The sequence below is a fragment of the Lates calcarifer genome, linkage group LG24 (genome assembly GCF_001640805.2).
Source record: "Lates calcarifer isolate ASB-BC8 linkage group LG24, TLL_Latcal_v3, whole genome shotgun sequence".
Lineage (NCBI taxonomy): Eukaryota > Metazoa > Chordata > Actinopteri > Centropomidae > Lates > Lates calcarifer.
In genome coordinates this window covers 3,804,757-3,819,080 of record NC_066856.1, presented here as the reverse complement: position 1 = coordinate 3,819,080, position 14,324 = coordinate 3,804,757, and the positions used below count along the sequence as shown (strand labels likewise).

Sequence of the window (14,324 nt, the reverse complement as noted above, 5' to 3'; positions counted from 1 at the left end):
CAGATAGAGTTATCCTGTACAGATTGAACAGTGTGACATTCTCACACTATGACTCCACAATATCACTCATTAAGGTTTTGTCCTTTATCACAGAAGAGAGCACACGGCTAAAAACACACCAGAAACACAGTCTGTATTTATTTCAGTGTGTGGAGTGACACTGTGAACTGGCTGCGAGGTGCGAGGCCGGGACTGTTGCTGTTACGTAACAACATTGATAGTGCCGTTATCATGTGCGTGACTTGAAGCCCTGACAGACTCCTGACTATATCTGTGGCACCTCTGGTGATGGCGGCTCTCATTACGCACACAAATTTAAATAGATGGTGACTGTTTATTGAGAGACAGTCATTCACAAAGGCCTGCACATGTGTTTGTTGACATCATGGCTGAAGCTTGTACCAGGACAGGCCTGGACTGGGCTGCTGTCAGACACACGCACTAAAAGCCCTAGCATGATGTAACACTGTGTGTGTGTGTGTATGTGTATGTGTACTTTGTGGTGTTGAAACAGATAAAACAGGAACTATTTAAGTCCATTATGAACATGCAGCCCATCTCTCATGGGCTCCCCCCTCTAGCCCGGACGGCTCTCACCATCGTAAATCTATTCTGGGTGCGTAGCTGTCAGTCTGCACTTCAGAGTGTGTGTACATATTCCTTTACATAAGGATGGACCCCTTATAGATTCAGCAACGTGTTCTCATGCCTCACTAAAAGCACCTGCTTTTACCGCCTGCACTTCCAGGATGTCAGTCTACGGCGGCTGCTATTTCAGGGAGGAAGAAGGAGAATTTGATATGAAGGGAGCCACAGCTCAGTAGCAGTTCCTCTGCTGTGGGAGCACCCCGGTATTTATTTAGGTTAACTCATGAAGGGATACTCTCTGACAGACGGATCAATGACAGGCCTCATCCCAAAACAAACCCTGCAGGAATGGCGAGGGCCCAGCTGTCCTCTGACTCACACACTGACTGTGTTTGAAATATCAAAAAGATCATCCTGAGCTTTTTAAAGCCGTCTGTCTGTGTCTTGTAACTGCATTAATGAGTAATAATGTCAAACTGCAGCACAGGACTCTATGAAACCACGCACATTTTATTTTTGGATGCAGTCTCTGAGGGAATCTAGGCCCAAGGGAGTCATTGTAGTCACTGGATCACATGCAGGATCAGTGTGTGGGGTCATGTTGTCATCACCTTTAGCTCCGCAGAGGGTGATCAGGTTACCAGGTTGAATGTCCTGAGCAGGCATATAGGTTTCCAGAACAATCAGTGTTGACTGGCTGTTGTGGTTTTTGATGATCAGAGGGAGGAGTTGCCCTGTGGTGATGTTCTTCACGCGACTCAACAATTGAATATGTCTGTCTGGAAGTAGATCATGTCATAATATGGGTGTATTACAGCCGAAGCACTTTGCGGTTGTGGTAATCAGGTGAGTAATAAGGAGAGGTGTGACAGGCAGGGAGGATTGTACCATGAAATAGGAGCAGTAGTAGTAGTTTGTGTGGTTTGATGGGTGTATGTACTTGTGTCTGAGCCTGTTAAAATTCTTGTGCTTTAAAAGTATAGCTTGTGACTTTTAACTACCATCTTATTTGTCTTATCTCCTGCAGCCCAGCAGTTCCCCTCAGTCAGACATGAGGAGCCCCCCAGGCCTGGGTCGCTGAACAGTTGAGGTCAGAGTTCAAGTGCTTGTTCCTGGGCAGTCATGGCTGACAGAGAAGGGCTGCCTATCGCCCCGGGTCAGGTGTACATCGAGGTGGAGTACGACTACGAGTACAAGGCCAAAGACAAGATGGTGGCTATCCGCCAGGGAGAGTGCTACATGCTGGTGAAGAAGACCAATGAGGACTGGTGGCAGGTGAGGAAGGAGGAGGGCACAAAGGCTTTTTACGTGCCGGCGCAGTATGTTAGGGAGGTGCGCCGGGCGCTCCTGCCCCCCCAGAAGCCCACCTTGAGGGCCAAGCCCACCGTTTTGGATATTTGCCGGGCGTCCAATGAAAACCTCAACAGACCCCAGCCGGAAATGTCCAGCTTTGGACGTCCGTCACCTTCCTCGACCCCATCGCCATCGTCTGATCGTGTCACACCACCAGTTCTACCCAAGGATGCGAACCAGAACATGGGGAGTCCTCATCACTGCAAGGTGGTAGCTGAATTGGTACTTCTTCACAACAACAACAACCACCACCACTGCCAACAATTCCACGTTGCCACGGACACGGGCAGACTCGCCTCCGCTCAAAGTGGGGAACAACCATAACCGAAGTCCCGACAGTGAGAAGACCTCCCCACCAAGTGAGCTGCCAGGAGAGGGGCTGAACAAACTCCGCAACGATTCCGAGTCTGGGGACGAGCTGAGCAGCAGCTCAACGGAGCACATGCAGGTTAGTTGCTACTTATTTAAGGGAATAATCTATGCAAAATGAACACAATGCAAGGTAGCTCCTCTAGTTCTTTTTTTAGAGTACTGGCTCCCACGAGCTCCACTAGTTTTGACCTTCTTTGTACTCTCAGTTGTGCCCTTGATTCCTTTCCTCTTCTTCCATTTTCTATGGTTTATTTCCCACCCTCTGCTCATTTTTGTTCTTTTCTCCCGGGCCTGCTGCAGATAACTGGCCTTGTTGCGATCAGATTCCGTCATATGGAGTGTTCAGAGATTGCATATTCTTCACTCACAGTTTCTACATTCATTCATCAGCTCCCACACAAGTCTGCCCCAAACAATTTTGTGCCTCATTTACCAGATTTGACAAAAGCAGCAACAGTTGGCAGGTGCTTATTAAAATCTTCTACTGTTGCCCTTGAAGCATAATTTGTCTGGCTTGTACAGATGTTCATTTTTTTGAGGGGGCAGCTGTTGAAGTTGGGTTCATTAAAGACTAAATGGTCTGTTCACAGCTCCACTGTTAAATGAACGGTTCTGTAAACGAGAGTCTTCAGGTACATTTAATACACGGAAATGCCAAACGCAGCTGCATGGTTGCGTAGGTTTGTGGCTGTTTCTTTTGCTTTTTAAACCTGCTGATGTTTTTGTACTCCAGGAATGTGTGCAGAGCTATTATTACATCCAAAAATAATGCTTAGAGACAAATGATTTATTATTGTCTGTGTGAAGTGACTATGCCGTATGTGGGGCCCATTCCTGATGCAGGGCTTAAAACTTCCTGAATTGATCTCCCGCTTCCCCCTGTCCCTCCAGTCCCCAGACTGATAAATCTGGCTCCCTCCCACTTCCATAATATCTGTCTCACCCTGAGTAAGAGAGAATGGGTGAAGACCGCAGGAACTGGGGCTTATCCTTCCTCGTCTGCAGCGGAGGTAGATCAAAGTAGAAAAAGGAGATTTCCATACAGTGGGAGTCCAAGCAGCATTGCCGTCATGAGCCATTTTTGGGGTCGATGTATCTCGGCAGGGTCAGCTTGTTTGAAGGCTCTAAGTGCTGTTTATGTTCTTTGTTCCACAGGCTGCAACAGCCTCCTCCACCAATGGAGTGAACAAAGGGAGACTGGCTTGAATAGAAACTAGGTCATATCTGCCGAGGATCAGTCTGTAGCCCCCAGTCGCCCCGCCGTGGGGACCACTGTGTGAGCGAGAGCGTGTATGAGTGTGAATGCCATGTGTGATGCGCCATGTGAAGGGAAGCAAAGTGAGAATGGAAGCACACTAACACAGTTTACAACATCAGAGTCCCACATGTAGGACAGCTAAATGGTTTGTGGGTCTGACGTGACATACCTCAAAAGACCCTATCAAGGAAAGAAAAGTGTTGTTTTCTGTGTTGCTGTCTGCCTTCACCAACCTTTTAGAATTAATTTCATGCTTGTCAAACCACAGGGGCCAAAATAAACACACATTTCACTCTCAGCCATTTACATTTGCATGGGCAGCTCTTTGGAGTGTTTTTTGTCAGGCTACAGTGGTGCTGGAGGGGCGGATAAGAAACAGACAGCAGACAGGATTCAGCCAAAACTCCCTGTGAAGCTCAGTGCTGTCTGTGGTCGCTGGGGCAGGTGGAACCCACTCCCTTACTCTTTGTGCCTTTGTGGTGTTGTGTTAGTTTGTCCTGTTTGGCCTGTCGCCAGGCAAGTGAATGACCCTGCAAAAAAACCAATTCTTTCAACTCCCCTACTTCCACTGCTTCCTGTCATTGCTCGGGTGCAGGCAAACTGGGCCTGCAAGAGAGAGAGGATCATTTCGTGACAATGCTGTATTGTACAGGTTATTAGTGTTCTCAAGAGCATGACCAAATGCTAGACTTTTACAGAGACTGATACAATAGTTTTAAAACACAGGATAACATCGTAGCAGGCTACAACTTTTTACAAAGCCAGCTTTGTCTCAGAATTAACCAACTGCAAACCTATCTTTAATAGAAATGTGGAGAAGTGTGATCTTGGTTTCTGTATACTTGGCATTTCTTCTTGAAAAATGACTAAAATAATCAAAATAGCTGCTGCAGCAAATCAATTGATTAATTGTTGCAGGTCTATACTGATTACCAATCCAACATCACTGTGCATTTTACCCAAATTTAAACCCTGTATACCACTGACGAGTCAGCAGCCCACCAAGATTTAATGAGTAGCACTGATAGCACAATGACACAATAGCACAATCACTGATAGCAGGAACAATGAATCTTATATTGATGTTAACAAAGAAACTGTGTTTAATGTGGCTCAGCCACATCATGGTCAATACTCTGTCCACTTACTAGGGTCAGCATTTGTCCCAGTACTGATCCACTGAATTGGATCTGTGCATCCCTAACTGGCGGTGAATGGACTGTGTTCGAGACCAGACCTTGGCATTGCTTGCTCTTCTGCCGTACAGTGTCATCGTCCCTTTAGCTGTTTGGAGTTGCACAGCAGATGCATTCCACACTGTAATGACTGTATTACTGCCCTATGTTTAGGACACACACTTCTTGTTTCTTTCTTTGGCTATTTTCAGAGTTTAATGTGGAGCGGCTGCTGGACTGTGCAGTAATTGGACAGAGGCCATTAATAATAATTATAGTAATTTTTTTTGCTGTTGGAAAAAAAATAAAGTTGAAAAATCTTAATCTAAATGCAGGAACTACACTGGCACTAACTAAACTAAATGAAATAAAGAAACTGTGTCATGTTACTGTAGTGCTTAGGTGCCTTTTTCCTTTTTATTCATCCCCCAAAACAGTTCACATTCAGTCTCCCCTCAGGTTCTCCTCTGCCTTACACATTAACTTTGTAAAGGAGAGAAGGAGCTGCTGAATGAATGGATGGATGTTTAGATGAATGGATCTGTTAGAAGGATTTGTTGTTGACATGCCTCAGCTCGAGTGCCAGCTGGCCACCTCTAATTGATTAGATTTGATCTCTGGGTGACGATTAACGTCCCTGTGTCTCTCCATGCTTTCCATATGTAATTTGCTTATCTCTGGGTCTCTGACAGCAGCACAGGCTGAGGGTCCACTCCCCGCCTCAGCACCATAAGGGGGTTGCTGGGATTTGTGGTCACACAGCCGCCCTCCTGAATCGTATTTAGTCACAAGCCCCCCTCCCTGCTACTTAAAAGCACAGCTCCTATGCTCTCAAGGGATTGGCAAAATAAACCTATTTTCCTCACTTCTCAAGAACCTGGCAATGGGATAGAGTGTTTATTTTCTTAAAAGAATGTGGCAAACCATATGATTTAAAGCCTGTTTTTCACATACACATATTGGGTTTCTCTATCGGCTGTTCTGTTTTTAAGATGCTGCTGCTGTGTTGTCTATTTTAAGATTCAACAGAAAAACATGACCACACAGTCTCTATCACCACAAAGGAAGTTATTTTGAGTTGGGTTATTCTGGAATACTTTCACTCATATCTTGAAATGGGGGAAGTCGAGGCTCGTCCTTTTGATGGGAAACGGCTCCTTTTCTTTCCAAAGCACTGTGACTTAATGAGCGGATGAAGGCTGCTCTGTGGGATTGTGTGAGAGGCCAGATTGTTGTTTTCTTTCTTGGAGATGTGTCACTGAGGGGAAGACGTGGAGGCCCTGGAAGTGTTTGTGTCTGTGGCTTTGCACCGTGGAGCCAGCGGGATGCCCTGCTCTCACTCACTGTCTGATTAGAATGATGCTGAGAGGCCTCCCACGCCCCAGCCTTTATACTATTTCACACAGTCACACTCCAAAGCAAGGTATCAACCACTGCTAGACCCTCCCTTTCCCTCATAGTCCTGGCACATTTAGCTGTTAAGTAACTCCCCGTACTCTGTAACATGCAGCTGCTCCATGTCAATAATAAAACCAGTAATTCCCTGAGATTACAAGCTGGATCAGTCACTCCCCTAAAATAAGCCGTCTTCCAGCATCACATGTCTTGTTTCATAGAAACTCCTGGAAGATCCACTTTCAGGATGCCTATAGCCACAATGACATAACTGGCTTGTGAATATATCCGGACAGATTCTCAGAGGGTTTAAAAAACAAAAGGAAGCAGCTGAGAAGGAGCAGAGTTTGTCTGCCTTCAGCCTGCTGTGTGGTCTTCTTGTTAGCTGGCAGTGCCTGAAGGAGGAGGGGGGAGAGAAGGAGGGGGCTGTGGGTGTGGGGGGACAGGGACAAAGTGCGAGGGCCCTGGGCCCTGACAGAGTGGCTGTAGCCCCCGTGGGATGGCAGGGACAGGAGGCCAGACAGATATGTTTTCATGTTTGGGTGAATCTGGAGATTAGTTGTAGCCTGTGAGCCGTAAACCTCTGAATGGCTGCCACGGCAAGATGAATGACTTGAAAGACGACATTACAAGGTCACCATTAAAGATGGAGGAGAGCATTAAAACTGGCTGTCATGAATGTCTGAACATCTGTTGCGATGTAGATGGATTGTTCATTGTGTGCTGTTTTCTTTCCCTCTGTGAATGACACAGGCATTTGTATGTTTGCTAACTTGTGCAACAGAGCAAAGGCTGAAAATGTGCATCGGTGTATTGCAGTGTATTGAAATAGACTGCTATGTGGGGGTGGCTGGGACTCCCAAATGACCTTTAAAAATGTATTCAATCCTAGAAATGTTTGATCATCACTCTTAGAAAGGTTTGATCAATTTACTGCTTTAGTGACTGTTCTTGTGGTGCAATGAGTTGGATCATTATTGTCCAATGACGTGATTTTTGTCCCGTGTGAAGCAGAATATGTGTATTGTTCATGTAAAGGACAATGTGGCAGCTGATGAGAAAGCCTCTCTGTCCCACTTAAGGGTCCTGGGAAGCTCTTCAGTTTACTGTACAGAAACGACCTGTTCCTGAAACATCCCCACGCTACAGTAACCTGCTAATTACACGTTATGCTAAATGGATTCTTTGCCTGCAGTCTGAAATTTGCTGCAGAGCACCCTTTAAACCAGCTTCAACATAAACTGAAATCTTTTGAGGTAAGTACAACAAAGTGCATGGTCTTATTACATAATGACCTCGTAAATACCACCAAATATGAGTGGAAGCAGTGCTGTAAAGTGTAACCATCTCCTGTATGTTGCGCCCCGCAGTCTGAAGCTCTGTTGGGAGTCTTGCTCCCGGACCAGCTGAAAAGGAGGCCCCTGCTTGTTTTCCAGTGCATACTTAACATTCCTGCCTCAGTGCCTACACACACACGCATACAGTCAGGCAACAGGCAGGCTAAGTCAATGAAGGTCTCAAAAGTGAAGCACTGGACTTTTCAGTAATCTAATATTAAACTTGAGCATATAGTGCATCTGCTGTGTTCATGTGAGAGTCTGCCTCTCTGTGTCTGCTGATCTGCCCGCCTGCATTCTTTCTTCTTCTCTTCTTCCTCTGTCTGGGCCTTTTAGTTTCTCTTCTAGTTTTCACACTTGCTCTGTCTCTGTTGCTTCCTCTTCCACTGTCAGCCTCGTATTCGCCTCTGCACACCTCCCATCAACCTTTCTACTGACTGATGTTGTCAGATGTGGTCTCAGTGAAGGGCAGAACAAGAGCGAGGAAACCAAGAGCTCCTAGTCCTCTCTTCAACCTGTGACCACCATTTTTTTTTCCCCCCTTTCCCACATCCATCCTGATCCGTGCCTCTGTGATACAACAAGAGGATTAAACCCACAAGCCCCCAAGGGCTGAGCCTTCAAGACGACCACAAGAGCTGATGATGACAAATCAGGCTCAGAGTTAAGGAGAATCATGTCTGTTGTGTAAGGTGCAGGATTTCACCTTTATAATTCTTTCCATGGAGTTTAGACTGATGAGACAGACAGAAAGCTTTACTTAAATTCCATTTTTCTCATTTTATGTTCAGGTTTAAGGTGTCGATTTCTAAAACCAGTAATTTTGATTTGGAGCAGCCAGCGATGCCTACAAAATGTAATAAAATATTCAGTGTTTACCTCAGTATTTTATTCTTGGCACACAGTGGAAAGGCCTTTTGAAACAGCTCGTCATTTGATGCTGCCATCGCCAATGAAATCGTTGAAGCAGGGGGTAGGAGCTACTTAATGCTGCATCAGGCAGGTCACCAGGCAGGTCACATTGCACATTGTCATTGCTGATTAAATCCCCTCTTAACTCACTCCAAACTGCAACAATTACTCTGGCAATGTGAAATGAAAATAATGAAATGTATATTAGCTGTGGATGACATTAATGTCTTAACTTTAGATAAAAGGATAATAGCTGCCAGACTCCAGTGGTTAAGGCTTATTCACACCAGCATGTATAACAGGTAATTTTGAAAATCAGCACATTTCAGTGCAGTCACTGTGATGAATTAGCTTGCGGAGATTAAATAAATTCATGTGGCACTTGTAGTGGTGTAGAGTCAGCTTGACTTGTTAAATCATTGACCACTTGCAAACCATCATGACAACGCTGACCTTTGAGGGGATGGAGAGAAACAGAGAGTCCAAAATAGAGGAAGCTATAATATAAACTCCTGCACTATCCAGTTTGATATAACTCTGCTCCATAGTTATTTCCTCTTCGGATCCTGTTTTGCCATGAACAAAACTAGTCACAACCAATGCTACACTATCTGCCTCCAGACCTCTGAATCACTGCCCACATCTCCTATTTGCCCAGTGATTCATATAGGTCTGTTGTGCTCATTTATGGGTGTTTCCCAACAAATCAGAGCTTTGCATGTGGGAACAGGAGCATTAGTTGTTCAAAGAAAATAGTCAAATCCATGAAAAGACAGGGACAGAAAAACGCTAAAAGAAAATGGCAACAGGCATAGATGTAATCAGTGCAGCTGCTCAAGGTTGTTCTAAGTTCTGATGTTATTAAGATAGGTATGACCACGTCATGCCGTGTCTTCTAGCACCACCCATTTTGCATAGACTTTTGCTGTTTCACTTTTCCCCCTAGAATAGACCAGTGGTCAAGAGCTCAGGCGTACACATAAGTTGGAAAATCACGTCACGTGACTTCTGTGGCTTCTTTGCTGCCAGGTAAGGCAATCAATGCAAGCTATTATCATTTTTATAGTTTACCAACTGGCCTACAGTGAACCAGTGCAGTGCAGTGCAACTTATGTAACTAAAGAACACAGTTGACGAAGGAGAGAATTTGTGATTCAAGACTTCTCCTCTCTCTGTCTACCCCGTTGGTTGTAGTTCCCTCCGCTCCAGCGTCCGTGAAGCAGCTCTGCCTGTCAGCCTGTGAAGCAGTGTGGCGTATATTAACAGAGCGGATGGACGGGGGTACATCACCTATTTAATTTGCTCACTGTCGCTCTCTCCCTCTTCTTCTCCTCACTCCACTGCTCACTGTGGTTTATTCAGTCCCTCCCTTGTCGTTAACTATCCCTCTCTCTGGGCCTGGCTGACTACTGTAGCTCAGTGGACTGGGACAGCATGTACCCAGAGAAGGTAAGAATCCCTAGCTGGCCTGCTTTCGATAGCATAGTGATTCGTTTTCTTTGTGCTTCCTCTCTTTGCTTCCATCTCCAGCTCTGGCTCTTTCCCTGCCCCGGCTGTTGAGGACATTTTTGGTTCTAGTGTTGATTCTTGTAACTACCAGTGCCCCCTCTGCCTGTGACATTTTGCCTCGAAACAGTCTGACTGGCAGCACCAACTGCTGTGTGCTCTATTATGTATTTGATATGGCGCTAGGCACGTGTGGGTGTTCTTGTGTGGGATTTATTTAGCAAGTAACTTGACCGCCCCCCGCTGTGTTATCCACAAAGGTCCATGTTTGCATACAAGTGATGATGCTCAGGGCACTGGGCTCAGTGCACCGTTACATAACTGATGCTGGCTGTGTCTAGAGCCTTTTAAACAGCTGCTAGTCATTTTCCCTCCAGCGGCCTCCTGCTTTGGATGAGAGGACAGGTCAAGCTATGCTTACACTCAACCCTCTGAGGACAGTGAACACGGTCTGGAGAACCATTTACCTTAGTATCTCTTACAAAGCTGTCTGTGTTAGATACATGTGGCTATTAGCATGATTATGGTGAAGTCATTCAGATATTGCTTTCTGGGTATAACCGCATTTTTGGGCCTGGCTGCATTATGCAGTGCTTCCCTTGTAGTGTGCCCTGTTTCCGATTTCTCCTATTACCTCTGAATCCACCTTGGGGTATCAGAGTCAGCAGAGCACTAAAGTGGTATCGCCGCAGTTCCCCATAGTGCTTGGCTTGGTGATTATTTCCCTCTCCTTTGTCCCACACTGGTGTTTTGCCTGCATAGGGACTGACTGCAACTTTAAAGTTGCAGCAAGTCATGATTTTTCTCATCTTGTCGTATCCAAGAACTGTCCTTGTTTTCAGTTCTGTATTCTGGAAGTAAAAGATATGAAACAAGTAATGTGTCAGAAAGGACCCTGTGCAGTCTTACACTTTCTCGTCAGGCTCTTGCCTTCATTCATGTGTTATTGCTGCTCTTTGACTTGTTGCGCTCTGTCTTTTTGTACAACAGCTTGCATGTCTCAGTAATTTAGTGTAGCAATTTAGCACATTACTGCAGATCAAAGACAATATTTGTGAGCCATCCAGTATTTCTCTGCATGCACTACTTTCCTCAGGAGAGGTACAGCTGCTGCTGGTTGCCAGCGTGTGGGAGGACTGGTGGAAGCATCAGAGCGTAGGCGTCTTTCAGCGTCAAGGGGCAGGTATTGTTTCTGTCATATGCCATTGCTATCATTAATTACTTGGCGTGGCTGCCAAAGAGACAGGATAAGCTGTGCATCTATCAGAGCTGAAATAGTTCTGCTAGTGGCTGTCTCACCAGAGGTCATTTACTATGAAACTGAGGTTGGAATGTGTTTGTCACATCACCTAGCAGCTGCTGTTGTCTGCTTAGAGTGTACAGGGTTGTGGAATGGTAGATGAATTTCTGAGGTGTGGTCTGATGGTAATTCTGTGCTGCTCAGTTTATTGATATCATATCAGTGATGGATCCTTGTTTTAGCAATTGTGTTATATCCTCAGTCTGGTTTTGCAGATCATTTGTATGTTAGTGGTTGAAGATGTGCTGCTCCTACAGCCCTGTGATTTTTTTTTTTCACTGAACTGACTTTCCAGAAACTGCGTTTTTGTCCTCAGAACTTTCCACTAGCAGCTGTCACTGAACAGAGATACTACAGAGGAAAACAAAGGGGATACACAGAGAGTACACACTATACCACTGTGGATCAGTCTGGATCCTTCTGCCAGCTTTACAGCTCTGTACCCAAACAGTCATTTCAAACAGCAATCCAGTTTTAACACAGCATCAACAAACGTCCTATAATTGCACTCAGAGCGGCTTTCAGCTCAGTAGGGAGTCTGCCAACCAAACTTAGCCTTTTGGGGATACAGTAAATGTCTCTGTACATTTCCTCAAAGCAGGCCAGAAATAGCTCACCAATAAAACAGAAACACCAGGAGGCTCATCAGTGTTCTCTCGAGTACACAGAAGAGACTTTGAAGGCCAGCGGCCTTTCAGTGCCCTTGTGTGTGATTGACAGAGACGCACTACCAGTGTCCATTAATGAAATGGATATGCCAGCGGTAACGGATGTCTGTATTCATGCTCTGGTGGCTCTGCAACACCATTGGCTGGTTTGATCACCTCTTTGTATAGCTGAGTGACAGTTTGTTGATTATTCTTTCATGGAGGGATTACAAAGTTTCAGTAATAAATGTATAAACCAGCTAGCAGAGGAGCAAGGAGGAAGTTTAGGGAACAGAGTATTAAAAATGTGCTGTAAATAAGGAACCGTTCTTCAGGATCCTGCTTGGTTTTGTATTTCTCTAACATTGGCTTTTGAAGCATATGTTCCTCATATTTGAAATGGACGTAGGTCAGGTCAGCGTTATGTAGACCGTATAGAAGCAAAACAAACATGTTTCGGAGCCTGGGTTCCAGTGCTGTCTTCCAGCCATCTGCACCACTTTCTGTTGATGTAACTCATTAGTTCCCTTTTCCATTTTTTGAAGTCATTAACACATCAGGACTTCAAACTGTGAAATCAGAAATTGGGCTAAATTATAAACTATGCAATTCAGATGGAGTTCAATGGTAACACACATGTTTTGACATGAATTAAAGTGTATCATCACCACTCAATTCACAGAGGTGTATATCTTAGATATGCCAAGATTTTGAATAGCCTGTTTATAGAAATACAGACATAATTGCTTCATGCTTATGAAAAAAGGTACTTGGAATTTAAATATATTACATATATTAACATAACACAACTAATTAATAACATGATTATAATACAATTGACTAAGATTGTGTCATGTCTCCTGCAATTTCTCAAGTGGGAGAGAGACTGTTTACTACTAAAAGAGGTTACATGAACTAAATCTATTCTGCATGTTTTCACAATAAAAGCACATCGGATATCTCATTTGACCTCAGTCCTGTAAGCCATCTGCTCAGACAAGCATACCTCATTAATGCTTGTTTACAGCTTTTCACTTCATTTCCTTGTTATAAGTGCATCCTGTCCCTCACTTGGTGCAGTTTGTCTATCCTGACTGACCACTGACCTCATTCCCATGGTGACCACGTAGATCCATTCAGTATGTAGACTCAGGTAGGAAACATTACTTTTGAAATGTATTACATACACAGAAATAGTGTTATTCTTAACTTTTATAGACTAAACAAAAAAATAATCTGCCATTTATGCATAATTATTTGCAGTAACTGTTGTTTGTAACCTTACTTTTGACAAAGGTCAGATGTCTGAGTGCAGTGGATTTTACTTCCTCCTATTGTACTTCTGTATGAGAGTGTTATTTGGGTGCATCAGCAAATAAGCCCGTATGGTGCACTCAAGTTTATATCTAGTTGTTTTTTTTTCTTCCCTGGTTAAATGACTGTTACCAGAACATTGTCTTGTATGGATTAAACCACAGAGACAGACCAGACCAGAGTGCCATAATCATCTAAAAAGTGTTAGAGGCTTCACTGGATAAGCTTCATGCACCAGCAACTGTGGGACAGAGGGGCTTACAGGTCAGCCCGAGCCTGGACAGACCGCCCCGCCTCTACACACATACACACATACACATACTAGAATGCAATCTTCTTACATATCTGGATTAAGGGGTTGTGTACAGTACATTCCTGGGTTTAAACCCCTTCCATTCCCCCCCAAACTCCTGTTCATCCAACACCAACATGTTCCAACATTTCTCATCTTGTTGAACAATGTGCTTATTTGCTCTGAGCTATTGGTCTTGATCCTGAATTGTGGTGTGGGGGAAAAACAAAACCCAGTCCTGTCCAGCACCAAGTGTGCCATACTCTTGATTTCCTAAGACTGTTCAGAGAGATCAAGGGGGTGTCTGTTGTTTAGTTCCATGTCTTCGTTGTTGCTTAATTTGCAAATTCCTTCTCCATACTTGTCTCTTGCTCAGAGTCCCTGGTGGTAATTGAAAGGCGATTAATCTCTCTTTCTTGGGTGGGTGGGTGGGTGGGGGTTATATGGTTGAACTGTGGCCTGGGCCAGGACCTCCTCCCTGTGGCTAGCAGACAGGCTTGTTATTGATCTGCCAGCCAGTCCCCAGGCTCTTGAGCCACTATTGCACTGAAGTAAATGGATGCTTGCAACCATGGTGACATATTCAAATCAGACACTCCAGTGCTTATTGGGTTGTGGTGCTTTGGATATGTTTAGCATGCTGTATTTGAGATTGTGATGATGAGAGGAAAGCCACTTTACAGAAAGATCCTTAAATTATGAACTAATTAGAAGGGAATCAAAGGGTAACCATTAGTACTTCACATCAAAGTACTAATACTCAGAAGATCTCAGATCTCCGTTAGAATAGATTTGCATATACACTCCAGCTCTTTGAATAAGGGATATGGTAAATCAGGTAAAAGTTGTTTTTCACAGTTAATTTAATTTGTGAT

The 14,324-nt window shown here is 44.5% G+C and overlaps 1 protein-coding gene across 1 annotated transcript in view; it reads left to right on the top strand.

The window, feature by feature from the left end:
- arhgap12b (Rho GTPase activating protein 12b) overlaps positions 1-14,324 on the top strand; it is a 53,041-nt gene that overhangs the window by 2,236 nt on the left and 36,481 nt on the right. The window contains 2 exon segments of the mRNA XM_051067009.1: positions 1,616-2,195; positions 2,197-2,389. Of these exon segments, the coding sequence (XP_050922966.1) occupies positions 1,711-2,195; positions 2,197-2,389 (678 nt within the window). The 5' untranslated portion in view covers positions 1,616-1,710.